This window comes from Saccostrea cucullata, unplaced genomic scaffold, assembly GCF_032062105.1.
Source record: "Saccostrea cucullata isolate Sc308-1 unplaced genomic scaffold, CSIRO_AGI_Scuc_v1 ctg2507, whole genome shotgun sequence".
NCBI classification, from domain to species: Eukaryota; Metazoa; Mollusca; class Bivalvia; order Ostreida; family Ostreidae; genus Saccostrea; species Saccostrea cuccullata.
Genome location: NW_026936548.1, coordinates 29,283 through 48,358, shown reverse-complemented (window position 1 = coordinate 48,358; position 19,076 = coordinate 29,283). Strand labels below are relative to the sequence as shown.

The 19,076-nt window shown below is 31.5% G+C and overlaps 1 protein-coding gene across 2 annotated transcripts in view; it reads right to left on the bottom strand.

The window, feature by feature from the left end:
* LOC134245798 (uncharacterized) overlaps window positions 1-14,459 on the bottom strand; it is a 29,653-nt gene extending 15,194 nt beyond the window's left edge. For both annotated transcript variants that reach the window (XM_062728048.1, XM_062728049.1), the window contains exons 1-5: window positions 14,056-14,459; window positions 7,667-7,796; window positions 4,659-4,934; window positions 2,182-2,317; window positions 974-1,152 (exon numbers count right to left, since the gene is read on the bottom strand). In XM_062728048.1, the coding sequence (XP_062584032.1) occupies window positions 974-1,152; window positions 2,182-2,317; window positions 4,659-4,934; window positions 7,667-7,751 (676 nt within the window). In that variant the 5' untranslated portion in view covers window positions 7,752-7,796; window positions 14,056-14,459. The remainder of the gene's footprint in view (window positions 1-973; window positions 1,153-2,181; window positions 2,318-4,658; window positions 4,935-7,666; window positions 7,797-14,055) is intronic.
* Between the last annotated feature and the right edge of the window lie 4,617 nt (window positions 14,460-19,076).

Genomic DNA, 19,076 nt, shown 5'->3' with positions numbered 1-19,076 from the left:
AATTTTTGAGAAATTAATTTTTTTAATTTTGGCCAAACCCGCGCGCGATCAAAATTAAACCGATCCCAACCATAATTGTACAATTATTGGAAATAAATAACATTTCCCCAAGAACACAAGTCTGATTAGGTGTAATAAGGCTTTAAACATTATTGAACTTGACAATAAAATAGATTTCTTCATTGTAAATACACGAAGAGGCAATAAATAAGCCTTTTATTCATTTTCTGTTAAGAATTTTCCACAATTTTAACCTCAAGATGTTGGTCTCCAGCTTCTCTTTGTTTTGTATTTTCTGTTAATTTTGATCGGGTTAGGTCCAAATATTAAAAAAATTAATTTCTGTAAAATTTCTCAATTTTGTTTCAATTTCTTTTTAAAATATGATTGACAAACATGTTGTCCTCAGTTGTGACTAGTTTTAGGGTGTTTTTAAGTTAACCATAGGTTTAAAAAATATTCACAAATAATATGTTTTATTTTCATAAATAATTTTTTATAAAAAAATCAATATGTCTATTCAGCCTTTCTTTACATATTTTATTACATATTAATATGATGCATTCATTTACAGCAAACTTTTATCTCGAAAACAACTTATTTGGATATAAATATTTTTTTTCATTTTCTTTGAAAAAATACAAAAAAATTCATATACAAAATAATCAAGAGCATATATTGGCCTTTCAATGCTGAAACCATTGTTGAAAAAGGATGACACAAAGATCTATAAAATAAAAAGTTGGTGTGGCATTCCACCTTAAAAGGCCTCACAGTGTGAAAGATATAACCTAGACAGTAGACACTAACAGGAACATATAAGGATAGATGGAAGAGAAAGCCCAAAATATAATATAGTCTGTCAAAGGTCAACTAGGTTTAGTGACCAGTTACAAAAAGAAAATATTGATATAAAGTAATATTTTTGCCATTTTAAAAATAATTTAACAATTTTAGAACACATGTATAATACCAATAGACTCTGTGTTCTGATTGAAAGTTGTGATGACTTGGTCGTTGGTTTTCTCATTCTGTACAATGATTCCCATACTGTAGGGCATATTCCACCTTAGGCGGTCCTTACTGTTGTCTGAAACCCACACACAGGAAGTATTGGTCTGCTGGGGACAGTCATACTGCTTGTTATCCGAGCTGAAAAGTAATTCAATGTGTGTCATTTTTCATTTAAAGGAATTTCATAAAGATTTTAAATGGTATAAATTTGTGGTATTTAATATTTGTAATAAATTCTTGCTTTAAAGCACTTGCTTTCCTGTTTTAAAACATATGAAACTTTCATTGTAACAAATTAGCCCCATAAGCAAAAATAAACCATAAACAAGAATTATACAAGATCCCTCCAGAAATTAAAACTGGAAATCAAGGCAATTTATTTTCTCTGCTAATTTAGACTTTTAGAAAATTTATGCTTATATAAATCATCTGTTTACATGTATTATCAAATTAGAGAAACATAAATTAAACAAATATGCATGTATTCCCAAAATGTGGTCCCTGACGGACTGCAAGATGACATTAGAAGTTCCCTAAAGGACTTGATGAATGAGTCTGACCTATATTTAGATTGATAATTTTAGCCTTGATTAAATGCTTAGAAATTAAGTATAATGTTTTTGTTTCATTAGAAAGTTGTAAACAGCTTAAGGCCAAAAACAATTGCCCCAGATGTTAGATGTTGGTGATCCAGTCATTAAATTTCGGACTGCAGACTTTCATGAAAAAAAATTATGACAGCTGATTAGAATAAACTTATGACGAAAATAACTGAAAATCAAATAGAGCATAACATGATCATAAAAGAGAAATCAAATTAAGATTTATATATATAAATGAGCTTTTAATGTTAAACTAAATCAGTTTTATTATTTTTGTTTTTATCAAGTACTTCCAATATAAAACTGGTTAATATTAATTCATGAACCAATATAATTATTCTAAAAGAATTTTTCATCAAAGGAATAATTTCCTTTACTAATTAAGTGTAAATTTATTTTACATGTACAAGAAATTAATCTGATGCAATGATGCTCTATTTTAATCTGAAGATGAAGCTCAGGTGTTTAGGGTTATGCTTAGTATCAATTAGGCATTTCAGGTGTACTGCCATTCTAGTGAGTTTATAGAGAATTCAGAGTTCAGTGAGTTTAATGATACACTTACGCTACTGCCCAAACTAGTTCCACTTTTATATCCTCCATGTGGAGATAATCCACACCAAGTTTCCACGTACAATTCATTTTCTCCCAGTTGAAAACGCGACAGCTGATGTCGTCCTTATTAACGCTCTGTGGTTTATCTACAAATATGCATCTAAAATCATTTACTTTTGTAAAATTTAAAGTATTTAAATTAAAAGATAATTAATGCAAGATACAAAATAAATATGAGGTATACATAAATGTTAGAATATTATATAATAGTTAATTACCCAATAAATCAAATTAAAAAACATAATTGCTTTTTTTAAGCCAACCAACATTGTGTTCTAGTTCTGTTGATAAAAAACAATAATGAGTACATTAGCAAGTTAAATTATCTTATCTCCAAAATTTTCTTTATAAAAATAAACTAGAACTGTCCAAACGGTACTAATTATGGGTTTTTCAGAAGTTTTTTTTTCCATAAAAAGATATGGACCATTATGAATTTTTTCTTCCAGTGACCTTGAACTTCCCCAAATGACCTTGGGTCAAGGTCATGACACACCCTTGGGTTATGGGCAATCTTTGTGTGAAATGAGAACCTACCAAGTTTATCCATAAGAAAGATATGGACTGGACACGAATTATGAAATTTTTCTTCCAGTGACCTTGAACTTCCCCAAATGACCTTGGGTCAAGGTCATGACACACCCTTGGGTTATGGGCAATCTTTGTGTGAAATGACAACCTACCATGTTTATCCATAAGAAAGATATGGACCGGACACGAATTATGAATTTTTTCTTCCAGTGACCTTGAACTTCCCCAAATGACCTTGGGTCAAGGTCATGACACACCCTTGAGTTATGGGCAATCTTTGTGAAATGACAACCTACCAAGTTTATCCATAAGAAAGATATGGACCGGACACAAATTATGAAATTTTTCTTCCAGTGACCTTGAACTTCCCCAAATGACCTTGGGTCAATCTATAAGAAAGAACTTCCCCAAATGACCTTGGGTCAAGATTATGACACACCCTTAGGTCATGGGCAATCTTTGTGTGGAGTAGTAGATTCTAATATCCCTCTGTAAGAAAGATATAGACCAGACACGTTTGCACAGACAGCTAGACAGACTGACAGACGGACAAGGTGATTCCTATATACCCCCCCCCAAACTTCGTTTGCGGGGGGTATAAATATACAGCATAAATTATGATATACGGTACTAATTATTATAATTTGTTTTATTTTACATAAAAAAATACTGGTAAATATATTTCATCATAGTAACAGCTTAGAAATGGAGAGAACAAAGTTTTTGAAAATGAAAAAATCTAATAAATGTTTGCTTCCTTGAATTTCTCCAACAGGTGTGAGTTATTGAAAATGAACCAATATTCAGGTATTTTAATAAGTAATAATCAAAGAAGAAATTTTTGGATTAAGTTTAATTCTTGGAAGTTATCCTTCCTGTCAACCGGTCTATATATAGACCTAAGTTGGCATGCAATGCTTCAATCCTCAACAAATCTTAAATTACACAAGTATTATTAAGGGAAACTGAATTTCATATATTCTTAAAAAGTTGTGTAAAAAGTACATTCATAATTCCAGATTTATTGCTAGTTTACCTTTTACTTATTTAATGCCCTACATGAATTCATCAACAATCTGATACTTCCGCTTTACAGACTGAAAGTACGCGTTTCTTATCCTTGACTGCATTTTATTATTTTGATATCAATCAGACACTAAAATAATAAACAGTATATCTGATTATTACCTTGGTTAGTTATGTTGATATCTATTAAAATCAAAAAGGGATATAGTTAGCCTAAATTCTAATCAAACCATGCAAAACGTTATGCGTAGAACTACTTTTTATACTTCAAACCCCAACTCTTACAAATCTACACTACCTTGTCATAAAATCTTGAACAAAAACGTTTTGGATATCTGTTAGAGAATTACAGTCTTATTATCATGATATACCATATAAGAAAACAGCACCAAAAACCTTAACCTGGGATGCTGCTGACACCAACACCAATACTAGTAATTTTCCTCTTTCACAAAATCATGGCTTGGGCAGTTGGGGTCAAAACTAACAGATGCACAGAGGTTCTTACTTACAAATATGTATCCCAAAACTTTGTTTAAGGGGGGGGGGGGGGTGTGTAAAAAACTATATTGTACTGTACAAGTGGAAATTTCAGCAAGACGCAAATTTAGCGATTTGACCTCAAAAATCGGTATTTTAATTTTAGCGAGAAGCAATTTTAGCGATTATAAAATGGCGACTTTATAAGAAGATATAACAACTACAACTCAATTTATTTTTAGCGATATTTAATTTTAGCAATCTCAGGACCCTCGCTAATAATGCCAAAATTAAATCCTCACTAAAAATTCTACTTATACAGTATATAATAAAACTTTTGACTTTGTTTCCAATTACATTATATACATAATTTTAATTAATCCCACTTACATTCCACCTTGACCACCTGCCATCCAATGACCTCTGTCTTCCCCTTGGTCTTGTTGATTTTACAGATGTAATTTCCACTGTCTTCTGGGGAGAGGATAGGCATCCGTAGTTTAATGCTGCGCGAGTTGACAATAGAGACATACTGAGAGGGAATGATTTCGTTCCTGTTCCGTGTGAAGTACATGGACTTGGAGTCCTCATCTAATGGCTTGGTCAGGTTACAGGACAGGACTAGGTCATCTCCAATGTAGACGTACGGGTCATTGGGAACAACCACTGTGGAAACACACATAAAAAGTTCTATACATGTTTTTCATGATGGCATTTTTTAAATCGATCATTTAATTAAGAAATTTTAGTCATATAAAAACAATTTCCACTTTAAATCTGAAACAACATTCAACCAAAAGTCTCTACCAAGACTCCAGTTCTACTGCAATGGCTTGTACTTATAACAAAGGAAGAGAAAAGTAGCAATTGGGACTTGAAACTTTACAACAGCAATGAATAGAATAATGATCTTTGATTTAGTCTCTTTTTGTGGCAAGATTGCAATAAGACTTCAACAGTAGGAGTAGCCTTTTAAAAGAATTTTACATAAATTTCAATTTAAGCTACCATGGGAACATCATTCATCAGACAATTATGTTTCTTAGTGTTGCCTTGAAATTCTTGTGTATCAAGATACATTGAAATCAGATGAAAGCTATAGGAGGAGTAACATTTTGAAAGTATTTCCTATAGACAGACAAACAGATGACAGACAACTCATTATCGCATTAGCTCTTCTGGCTCCGGGGCCATAAAACTAAGACGAGCTCACTTTTGATCTCAGTCTCACTATTAGAAAAGGAATATATGGTGAAAAAGAGAGAGTGAGAGACTGAGATCAAAAGCGAGCTCATGGAGAGGACTAATATAGGCAGTGCCTGCTGTCCAATCCTGTTATGTTTATACATAATAAAATATTGTTTAAATTTAATTTAAAATGAGCTTGTCTAAGTTTTATGGCCACAGGGCCATAAAACATAGAAAAACTCACTTTTGATCTCAATCTCACTTTTACCAAAGGGATATATAGCGGAAAAGTGACACTGAGATCAAAAGTGAACTCATCTAAGTTTTATGGCCCCGGAGCCTGATCTTTGACCAGTTGAGCTAAAAATAAAAATATTACCACATATAAACTGACATAATGAATAAAAACTGTAATTTAAACTGATCCCAGCCTAACTCAAACAATGATTTAATATGCAAAAATGTAATGATTAATCTTGTAGAGTCTAGTGGTGGTAATTAATTACCATATTCTTTCATTGTTTCTAAAATGTTGTAAACAAGAAATGAATTTGATAATTTTTTTCTGCCAGTGACCTTGATATTGCCAGAAAGACCTTAGGTTAAAGTCTAGAAAACCCTATGTCATAAAAATCTTTGTACCAACCCTAATTAATAACAAAATTGAAGTATGTCGAGCTATACTGCTTTTAATTTGAACATAACTTTTCTGGCTCATTTGTTCTTGAGAAGATTTTAAATTATATGTATTCTACCGATGCATTTCCACTATTTCTTAATTATCTCCCCTTTGGAGAGGATTAGACAACATGGAGTCCCTAGCTTTTACCTGAGGATACTATGTGCCAAGTTTGGATGAAACTTGCCCCACGGTTCTCGAGAAGATGAAAGTGTGATAAGTTTTTGTCAATATCCATGACAACAGACATCAAACAAATTTGCTCAGAACAGCTAACTTAAGAGCCTCTGGCTCAGGTGATTGAGCTAAAAAATGGATACCTGGATTAATATATATTAATTTTATAGGCATACCTTGGTTGTAAATAATGCAAATATCAAATTTTTAAGATATTAAGAAATTGAAAATGTTTAAAATTCTATCTTTCTTTATAAATCTATATAACTTTTTAATGTATCTTAGTGTAGTCTACTTGTGTGCTAAGTTATGTAATTTGAAATCAGACCAAAACTGTAAGAGAAGTAGCATTTTGAAAAATTGTTTACAGACAGATGGACAGACAGAAGAAATATACATTACTATTGCATAAGCTCTTCTGGTCTCTGACCAGTAGAGCTAAAAATCAACAATGATTAAAGTAGATCAAAAAGTTCCAATCACAGACAAAAAGTTACCATTTCAATGAGATTCATTGTAACAACTATGGTTTCTTGAAATTGTCGTTGTTATTTAAAATTCTATAATTTCAATTTTCATACATGTTATAAAAACCAGTGTACAGAAAATAATTTCATATACAGTGTAACATTTACTCTATAATACCCTGGAGCTTTCTCATGCCTACTGCACAGATATCATACACAGAGATTTAAAGGTTATTGCCAGCAAAATAAGTAAATTTGTATTAAATTATTCACTTCCCCTCTTTATATTGCCATGTAAGCCTAATTTTCTCTTCATTTTCACAATTTATTAATATTAAAATAGCAAGTGGTAAGCATATGATTACACCTAGTAGACTGTTGACGGTGCCATTTAATAGATGAAACTTCTCATCTCTGACGTAGATTTAGACCAAGGGAGGTCCCTACCATCCCAGCTTCAGAAACCTTATTCTAGAGAAAGTTAATGGAAATTAAAAATTTTTTTTGTTTTGTTGAATTTTCTTTAATAGACATGAAATTTCAAAAGTAGGTCATGAAGACCAACTTTTTAGTTACAATTCACAGACCTAAGGCAGTTAACTAAAAAAAAGTTTGATGATTCTAATCTGGGCTTTTTGTAGTTTAAAACTTTTGCAGCTCTTAAAACTTCAGGTTTTTTTTTTATGTCAACGATAATGAATGACGATTAACTATACTTGTGACATAGCAGCAACTCAGGGTCTAACAATTTGAATTCTTACATTGGACTGGCAGGCCAATCAACAAAGAAATTGTTAGACCAATACTTCTGTTGGACTTTTTATAAATAATAAATATATTAGAAAGATATTTATAAGGGTTTAACAAAAAAATATAATTGAACCTACCTCCATCTTGAAACATAAATCCAAGACTATTTTCCAAAGAACCCAGAAGAATGATCACTAAACAAAGCCCACAGAGAAGCAGCATGGTAATCACTTCATTTATTTACATGGTTAGGGTAGATTTTTCACTCTGAAATTAAAAGGAAAACAATCTTTATAGTAGAGCAGCACACGATCAATTTTTGTTTTTTTCCCTTGAATTATGATACAATAAATGTTGTTACGGTTTTCAAGGCAATTGTTTTCTCTGCAGTTCTATCATCACGGATCTACATGCAGTGAAAAAGTTTTTAACTGAATCATGGAATAATTATAAAAATGTAACTGCATTCTGTGGTTGGCTATATTCATATTTGACAATTTGATGTTAGTAAAAAAAATTTTGCTACAATTATATTTTGCAATTTTCAGAATCAGTGTCCACATCTTTGACTTTAGCAGAAGTTTAATTTTTAGATAATATCTAAAATATATATAAAATGCTCATAGAGTACTGTTATTTATCAAAATATATCCAAAGTTATGGGCTATATAACTTGCAACAAAATAATCATTCTGATACATTTCTGGTGTGTCTACAATTAGTTGCAAAGCTTCTATTAAATTTATGACAAAATCCAATACAATACATATTATTACATGGATTGAATCAAACATTTTGATATGTCATTTGAATATGGAAAACCATGAATAGTTTTTTTTATTCAAATGAAAATTAGAATTTGAATTTTATAATGCTTTGTTGACATCCACTGAATGGATGTTTTTAGCAATACAAAGCAAAACTAAAATGAAATTACCAAATCACCCTCTCCCTCATGTTTCAAAAGTAAAACATTTCCTTTATTGCCTAATTACAAAGTGTTTGTTAAATGTCAAAGTAAATATCACACATCAAATATTTAAATAAAAAACAAAAAAAAAAGGAGGAAATGCTTACGATTATTTTAAATGATTTTTTAAAATTTCATTTCTTTGCGGTTCTTAAAAAATCAAGCTATAATTGAGTCAAGAGTAAACATTTAATGTATTGAGACCTATTATCCTTGGGTGCATATCATTACCGCTACATTTTCGAAATTTTCATTACCGCTACAAAAAATGTTACATTACCACTACATAAAAAGTATATACATTACCGTTACATTGCCTCTCTCGTTAGCCAAACACTTATGCGTCTACAGTACAACCTATATACATGCATAAGACCCGTTTCCCTGCTAACCAAGGGGACTTCGAGCAGGATGGTTTTTTTTTAATTAAAATCAATTATATTTCATAAAACACACACACACAAAATTAAAATCAAGCACTGTTCATAGATAAAATCCTAAGTTTTGTCAAATGTTTTTTACACTAGCCTTGAAAGCCATTTGCGCGACATATTGTTGTATATTTGTAACAAACTTCTCAATGGTGGCCATAATGTTCAGATGACGCTAAATAATTAAATTTCAACTGCAGAGTTATTTATATATACTCTGATTAGATAGTGAGTGAATTCTGTTGATTAGAACTCATATACCAAATCATTTCTGTCTAAATGTAGCGGTAATGAGTTGTTTTTGGCTGATTCAATTATGTAGCGGTAATGAATTGTTTTTGGCTGGAAAAATGTAGCGGTAATGATCCGTCCAAAATCTGAAAAAAATGTAGCGGTAATGAGTTGAAATTTTTGGCAATGTAGCGGTAATGTTGACCTCCCTTATCCTTGCCCTAACATCAAATCAGTTGATTGTTTCAAATGCTTGCCCAGAAATCTACCATTTCATCTACTTTTAATTTTCATGAATTACAAATGTCTTGACAATCAAAGCCATATAAACAAGCATTCCTTCTGTGTCTAAGCCACAATTTTAAGGGGGGGAAGGGGGGAACAGGACTATAATTTAGTGTTTCTTGCAAGCATTAAATAAGGAATGGGTAAAATTTTGTTCCATTTCTTGGTATCTAACATCCACAGTCCTTTATTTTTTACTTGCCTGTAGTAGTCTGCTGTCTATTCTCTGCATTGGACTATATTTACTACAAATTATGATACAGAGTTGTAGTACTAAGCATATCTCTCTAACCCTATATTTTGCTCTTGATTGTGTCATTCAGTGCTTATCTGATTCATTCTTACTAAAATCCTCTTTCTGCATGCATTTTAGGCAGTTAATCTATCATTCAAGGGCTATAATATTTCATTTTAAATTAATTACCTCAATTAAATGATTGCATGTTTTAACATTATGTCAGTTAATTGCAAGAATTTTCATATATCCAGTGTATAAAATAATCGTGCGCCAGAGACGCACAAATTTTGTTGTGGGTGAACAGATTTCCATAAATTAAAATTTAGATATTAATTGATAAATCTCTTTCAAATCAACTAAGTATTATTTAGAGTACGAGTTTCCTACTGTATCAGAGATACAGGGCGGGGCTTGAGGCGAGAGCGATAGCTCGAGCCGGGCCCCGCCCTGTATCTCTGATACAGTAGGAAACGAATATTCTAAATGACTTGTGACATGACCTTTCTTATGACCTCAATAATTTACATGCTTATTTGGGTACTTATCTATCAACCAATCAGATGATTTGGGGGAAAGTTGATAGAGTATCCCATTTTAATTATTCAATCTCAACTGAAATGCCGAGCGAGGTGGACGTGCAGGTATGTATTATTTCAAAATATTTAGAATTATAAAATTTAATGCATGATATAATTTGTTTTCCATGAAAAAAATTAATTTAGATTTGATTACGTGCATAGGTTCTTTTTTTTACTCTATTCAGCTCTTGCTGATATAATTTTTTTTTATTTAAGCAACGATTTTGTGCAAAAAAAATTGATATATAAGAATCATGTGGGAATATTTTTGAATGAAAAATGCTTCGGGGAGATAGTATTCTGAGAGCGATAGCTCAACCAGATAAATGGAAAAAAGGGGGAGTGCTATTCTGAGAGAAATGTTCGACAATGTCATCCATCGGTCGTCATAATCATATACAAAATTGAAATAAACAGATGAAAGGAAAGGGGGGCTTACCTTCATGTTTTACTAAAATGTAGAGTAACCAAAGGGGGATCGGATCCAGCACTCACAGGTGCGCGTCGGTATGCCCCCCCCCTTCGTGCTTTTTCTTTTTGGCTTTCGTGGATTATTTTTGCTAACCTTGTATACATACGCTTTTTAATTTATCACAAGTAACGATATCACGCACATGGTGTCTGGGTTGATTATTTATCTACTCCCACGAAAAACGATTTTCCATTTTTTTGGGGGGGGGGGGGAGGGGGTACATGTAAAAGTAATCATTTGTGAACTGCCCATCTCCCTCCATTCCAATTTTTTTTAATCCGACACTCATAACTTTACATTCACGTTGTAAATTTTTTTTTCTGAATTCACTTCAAATTTTAAGTAAATACTAAACAGTGCTATCATGCGAGTTGAACGATTGTTACGTCTGTCTACAGTTACAGCTTTCCGTCATCGCTAAAAGAAACCCGTACTGTATCATTGATATTTTGCAGATACAGTACAGTTTCTGTTCATCTGCATAAGAAACGCCCACAAAAAGTGTTCTGTATCGCAGTTACAGTACGGTTGACTTCAAAGGAAAACTCGCCGGGTCATGTCACAATAGTATTGGCAGCAAAGTGTAACAAGCAAACGGGTAGAATTTGACAGACTTTTGGTTCAGGATCGAAGATATGGTGATAAGGCCCCATCACATTATTGCTAAAACAAAATTTATAAAAGATCAACTATTTTCTTGGGCTACTCGATTTTTGGCAGGGCTGAACACTTTTACTAGAAGTCTAGCTTATTTTAGGATGAGTTTCAAACACTGATATCACTTAATTTCAACAAAACTTCATTTCATACATATACAAATGGGAAAAGAAAATTTTTGTTTTGTGACATCAAAATTCAACAAATACATTTCTTTTTAATTTGTGTTATGCAATAATATGAGCTCATAGAATCAATATTCAGCTCAATTATGGGAAAATGTAATTTAGAAATAAATCATATTAAATGACTTCAAGATTTTTCTCAATTCAAAATGATCTGCAACACTCATTTGAATATTGATTACCAGCTGCTACAAAACCTATTTTATTCAGACAACCCTTTCCCATTCAACCCACCCTACTGTTTTTTCCCCCCCAAAAATGTGAATTTTCAATGTTTTTCTCCAAAGAAAATAGCTATGATATATTGCAGCTGCCATCATTCAATGGGATGTAATGTTGAGAATTAATGCTTGTATCTTAATTAACTTTTATACTATATGAAATTAATGATTTTAAAACTCTGGATTTGTACTAAAAGTAAAAGATCATTTAAAAACCAAATAAAAAATCATTCAGATTCACAAAAGAACAAGAAATTCTGCAAAAAATAATACAAATAAATTGCTAAAACTAAAAGATTCCATATACCAAAAACTTTGTCAAAACACTGAAAATGACTGAAAAGTTAAAATACAATCTCCAAAATTATAAGGACATAATTTATATTTACCTTTAAATCTAATTGCGAAACACAGCCATATATTACATCAAATATATTTCAAAACAAGAACGTTTAGCCTTAATTGGCACATCTCAGAAGTATAGTGTTCTTCCTATTCGCATAGAAACTGGTCGCTATATATTAAATGAACCTTAATTAATAAGTGAATTAAAGAACGTGTGTTTTCTGCTCTAGTTGTTCTGTTGAAGAAGAAATTAAAACATTTCTTATTGGACTGTCAAATTTATGATAATGTTAGGAAAAAATATTCTGATAGTTTATATAAAGATCACCCAAATAGTAATTAATGATACTGCTTATTTGTTTAAAGTGTTAAATCAAATTACGAGATAAAATTAGCCAAATTTTTACATAAAGCATTTCACCATAGAAAAATATCTTCTGCATGTGTAAATTTTTATATTTAATGGAAAAGGTGACTTATTGGTCTAATGAGTCGTTTGCAGTTTTCAGTATGTCTATTTTGTTTATGATGTAAATTAAAATCCTTATAATGCACAATGTCACTGTAATGATTACTTACTTACTATACTTCAAAGTTGGCATATGTATCAAATTCAATTTTTTATGAAATATATTCAGTAGGAATGAAAAAATGATAGCTTAGAGTGGTAAAAATTGTATGATTTATAATTTTGATCAAGTCATTGATTTGAAACTTTTAACACATAGAAAGTGCGGATCTAAAATTTCATAATATTGTAGTGAAATAGCATACATGTATGTAAATGTATTACATATGACCTTTGACCCTGACCTTGTGGCCACCCATCTGTGCCAGCACGCTTTCCACATCAGTCTTACCAGTCAAACTTTTCACCACGTTTTCCTGTTGTTCTTATGATTTATGTACCTGTGTTAACCACTGTTTACCCACCATGTAAACCTGGGTGTTCTGTCGTCACCTTAAACTAAAGGTAGGCGACATTCTGTAGTAAAAACCCCTAACTTTACTATATTGGGGTCGCCAGTGGGTTATAGTAAAATCCCTTATATTTTACTCCAATATTTTAAACATTTGAAATAAATTGCATCATTTACAACCAAAAAAAAAAAACTCAATAAATGCCAAACCAATGCATCCACTTTTGATGTTTTATAGCAAGTGTTCTAAAAATGAGACTTTATTTATTGAACCTCCTTTTTAATTAATGCACCATTTGTAAATGCAGGGGTAATGATTCGCAGAAAGAACAGAACAAATTTCAATCAATTAACATAAACCAAAACTATTATTAAACGGTTTACAATTTAAATAAAAACCAAAATCACCTACCATGTACGTACTATCATCAATAATTCCCCTAGATATCTAGAATCTATAGCCTTGTATCAATCAGAAATAAAATGTCATCCACTTTTGATGTTTTATAGCAAGTGTTCTAAAAATGAGACTTAATCACTTTATTTATTGAACCTCCTTTTTAATTAATGCATCATTATGTAAATGCAGGCCAGGGGTAATGATTCACAGAAAGAACAGAACAAATTTCAATCAATTAACATAAACCAAAACTATTATTAAATGGTTTACAATTTAAATAAAAAACCAAAAGCACCTACCATGTATCATCAATAATTCCCCTAGATATCTAGAATCTATAGCCTTGTAATCAGAAATAAAATGTTTTCCATACAAACGGCACAGCAAAATTAACAGTCACAATTTGAATTTTAAAAATTTGTCAATCAATTTCTCTCTAGATATATTTAGAATTTTTTCAATAAACTGTTAACAATTGCTTGATCTGATCATCAAATTCCGATTGCAGCCTGAAATTCAATTGATTTCACCTATTTGATCAGCAGCCTGAAATATCTACTGAGCAATCACATAAGTAAACACTCAACACCTACCTGCTGTGTCACCCACTGGGATAATTAAATGATCCACTTTCTGTTCTCAACAACTACTTTGATCAGTTCTTCAGAGTAACACTTCCTAACACAAAAGAGGTATTATACACTCTCTAAGAATCCATACATTTCCAGGTGTTAAGTCCCCTTAATCCCGAACTATGTAACAATTTCTAGTTATGTCACACAGTAAATGAGAGATTCCAACAATGTCTGTTTCAGTGAGAGTGAAATGTTTACAACAATATAAGCACAATGAAGCATGACGAGTAGACCATGTGAATATTATAATTACACACCTGAAATATTTAATTCTGTCTGTCAGTATACTTTTATTTCACACCCTGCCTGATACACAGTGAAGATTAGAAGAGGTGAACTGCCCATCTGACCACCCATCAGACCTACTAGTGACCACTGGACAGCTAAATTGGCCAGAATGATTGCCTTAATCACCTGTCTAATGGTCTGGTTAACACAAATCAATGCACATTCATGGTCCCTGTGGAACTTCAGTTATATCTATAGTCCAGTGTGCTCAGAAATTCTAACACTACCTAAACTGAGCCAGAGGTGATTCAATAGAATGATGAAAAGTCAGGACTCCGAAGCTTAATTGCTATTTGATGACAATAACAACTTAGTGTCCAAAATCTTTTAAATGTGTCCATGGGTTAATCACAATGAATATTTTTTAAAAATCTGACATAAGTAATTAAGTGAAGATATAAATTTAATGCTAACCTTGTAAAAATGAACATAATTTTTTTATAACAGAATTAGTTTAATTAATGAACATAGGTTTCATTCATCATTTTCGCAACATCTGTGGCACTGACAAACTGAAAAAAAATTAATTTTATTTTTTTACTTGTTGCAATTGTTGCATTATTAAAGTAGCATATATTGCACAGTACTCCTCTTTTCCTGGAAAAATTCCCTTTTTTAAAAATTGAAAGCACATACATTAAAATAGCTTAATGTCTTAAAAATATGACAACACCTACCCAGTTTGCTTGTGCAATTTAGATCCACAAATTCAAAACACTCCAATTCAAATAACAAAGTCTTAAAGTTAAATCATGACATCTTAAAGCTGCAGGACAAAATCAATTAATGTATGCAAACTGCTGCAAGATATATTCTGATCACTAATTCATACTCATGTACAAATGTATTTGTAATTGGCTCTTGATCATCAAATGGGAACCACAAACTACAGGGTAATATCTTGTACAAACAAACTACCAAAAACATGGTAAAGAAAGTTTGTTTTCTTCTAACTTTTGTTATCCCCCACAAAAGTTGAGTAATACATAAACATTAGGAAGTGTAAACGAATTGTTTGCCTATTCTTTAAAATCTCATAGGAATTCTGTACAAAAACATTATGCAACATTAGATCTTTGAGCAGTCCAAAATTTGAATCATTCTTTGAAGTCATTTTAATCTGTTATTCATTGTTTTTATTTTGAGGGAATTTGTTAACCATGCAGTTATTCAAATGTGTCATGTTTTTCGGAAATACTGGGTAGGTCATTGACCATAAAAAAATATGTTCTCAAATATTTTTAATTACAAATATAATTCTGTACTCAACCTAAATGAGTCAACATAGTTAATAAAGAAATCAGGCTTTGTGAATTAGCTGAGTAAGTGGTATTTTTTGTTTTAATTGTTTTTAATTCTCAATCAATATGAAACTTCTAAGATAATAATGACTGTAAAATATAAATCACGTTTTTTATATACAGATTATACAATCTCTGTGATCTGAACGAAATAGAGGATGCATTTCATTTGCAATTAAAATGTAATCAACATAAAAACTCATGTAGACATATGTCTTTCTAAGAAATACCTGGTATTGGAATTTCAAATAAACATAATAATGATTAATGTTCTTTTTAAATATCTAGTAACTCATTTCCGTAATGTCCAACTGCAAGTTTTAATTTACAGGGTATATATAATGCATGTAATATAGGACAAATAAAAATAATATCACACACATGTTATGTTATATATATTGCTAAAAGTGACTTATAGGTCCAATTAATTGGGTGTTGAAAATGCATGTTTACTGGATTAATGATATGGTTAATGAATGTAAAATCATTGTATACACAAGTCACTATAATAAAATATTCACTTGCATACTTACTTTTCCTCTAGCAATTAAAATAAAGATCCCCAACAATGGACATTTTCAAATATAATGGAATTTCAGATCAACCTTTTAATCAAGAATTCTAGTATAGGGAAAGGGGGCTAAAATATGTAGCTTTATTATAAAAAAAAATAATTGAAACAAGCTAATTCATTGAATTTTAACCCCCACTTAAGAAAAAAAGAAGAGCAATTGCTCAGATTAGGAGGGAAAGTTGAACTCCCCATAAGGAGCTGTGGTATAAAATTTCACTGCAAAGCTCAAAAAGGCTTCTTCAGTTAACACACAGAAATGGAAATGTTTAAACAAACAGAATTTATGGTTTAATTACCTTGACCTTTTGACCTCAAAATCAGTCAAGGTCTTTTAGGCCATACAATGCCATATTGCAAAAGCTCTGATACTTAGGCTTTCAAGATATAGTGCAGGAACAAAGTGTTAGAGACAGACAGAAATAGACAGACAGACTGAATTAATATCCCCCACTTTCAGTGAAAGCGGGGGACAATAAAGTTGAAATTCCTGGGAATAGATGTTCTGGCTATAGAATATCATTTAGTACAACAAAGCCAAAAATCACAAAAAATTAATCCATTTATATCTATTTCATAGCTAAGAACAGAAAAGTATAAAACAACTTTTCTGACAAGATCCACTTAGTTCAAACAACATTCAAAGAAAGCATTGAAGCATGTTAGATAAACCATCATCATCCTCAATAAATTGTACTACTTGTAATCAGATATCATAGATTAACTATGATAAATTTTTATAGTAACCTGAATTCAGATTTCAAAATACATGTAATTTTATTGTTATACATAACATTATTGTATAGCTATGACTGTACCAAGAAAAATGTGGCTTTACCGTTCTCTGAAATGCTCTTTTGTCCATACCTGATGGGGGCGGAGTTATAGAAAAGTGTGAGTTATGTACAGATAACCCACACTTTTAACAAAAGAAATCACACCTAACTATGGTACAAGTCACAAATCTCTAGGCACAGTATTTACATCCATACATCATTGTCTTGGGACGATGGTGACAAAATATATTTTTTTGTTGCAATTTCTATTTTCCTTTTAGCATGTTTTAATGTAATGTATTGCTGGATAGGTTAATGATTTCCCCAGGAAAATCACGATAATATTTAATCAATACGTATATCTACTGATCTGACAGTCTCCATATACCAGATTGTACAATGTACGTATCCTGTCATAGGTTTTGCCAGCTAGTAAAGTAAAATCTTCATGATCATATATAGGTTAGATTCAGATAAATTGTTACATTAAGTACAAAACAAGCGTTTCCTAGCTTAAACAGAAATCGAGATTCTGCGGAATCTTGATCACATGGAAAAGTATGTTTACAGTAATATGAAAGCCCTGTATCCTTCATGGAACAAAGTTAAAAATAAGAAGGTCAAACTTCTAGGTCAAGGTCTTGAAGTCAAAAGTGATATAGTTTTTTTCTGAAAAGTATTTATCACAGGTATAATTATACTTCTAGAATATGAAAGCCTTATTTTCTCTCATTCCAAAGTTATTTATATTAGTAATATAAAAAATTTTGGAAAGGGCAGTATATGGTTAAACTAGAAGGTTATGAGGTCTAAAACCATTTTCATCTGGGAAGGTCTTGCAACAGAGAATGCCCATGTCAAATATGAAATCCCTATCTTCTCTCATTCAAAAGTAAATCATCAATGTTAAAATTTCAAACTTCAAGGTCAAAGGTCAAGGTCATGAAGTGAAAAAGGGTGTTTTACATGTAATGTACATACAAAATAAGCCCCCATTCATTCATAAAAACTTCTGACTAATGTTTAAGTTTTTGTGACAATCAGACTGACTCACAAATAAATGAACATTTATTTACCATCATTTTTTGCAAAAGTGGGAGACAAAAAAAGTCTGTTAACTTATATAAATTAATGGAAAACAGGAATTAATCCATCATTTACAAAATCTGTATTTTCTAATCTCAGCTATGAGACTGCAGACTCAATGAGGGTGTTTAATACATTTCTATAACGACTTCACTATGAATTTTTTATAAGACTGTGTGAATTTTACATTACTGTCTGAGACCTAATTAGTTTGTGATTCATATCCTGTAAAGATGAACAGGAAGTATCAGTGGTTTGGTTCACACTGCCATCGGTCTTCTCAGACAATACACCCGCAAGTAAAGCCATGCTAGAACTCCAAACCTAATACTAGGAGAGATCAACTGACAACTATCAAAGGAATTCCAGCTCATTAATGAAACTTTTTTTCTATTATGCATAATTGATCATTCTGCATGCACGTTCCTCCAACAGAATGACTCATATCACATATTTTGAGGTAATACCCGAGCAGATCTCCACAAAGATGACAACAATGGGTGAAGCACTGAACTACAAAGGTGACATATGATACATAAGAGGCCGACAGGCCTTAGCAGTCACCTAAACAAGCACACCATTTTGTACAAGTTCACATTGTCTTTAAATTTTAAAAACTTCATTGTCAAGAACATTTTTTATGCAAACCTAAGCAGAACATCAAGGATAATTCAAAATACCATGAATATGTTGAATCTACACTGGAGGAAGCTTCAATAAAAATTTTAACCCTGCATCGCTTTTCTATAATGTTTTCTTTGAGCAGTGAGGGATCTTTTTTTATGAAAGAGAAAAAGTAGGCCTTTCACATCACATATGTGTATTTCTCAATAAATCTGTAACTATGATTTTTGACCCTGTGACCTTGACCTTCTATTTTGACCTACTTTACAAAAATTCTATTTTTCCTAATAACTTTTGATTAAGAAGAGATAGGGCTTTCATATTTGACATGTG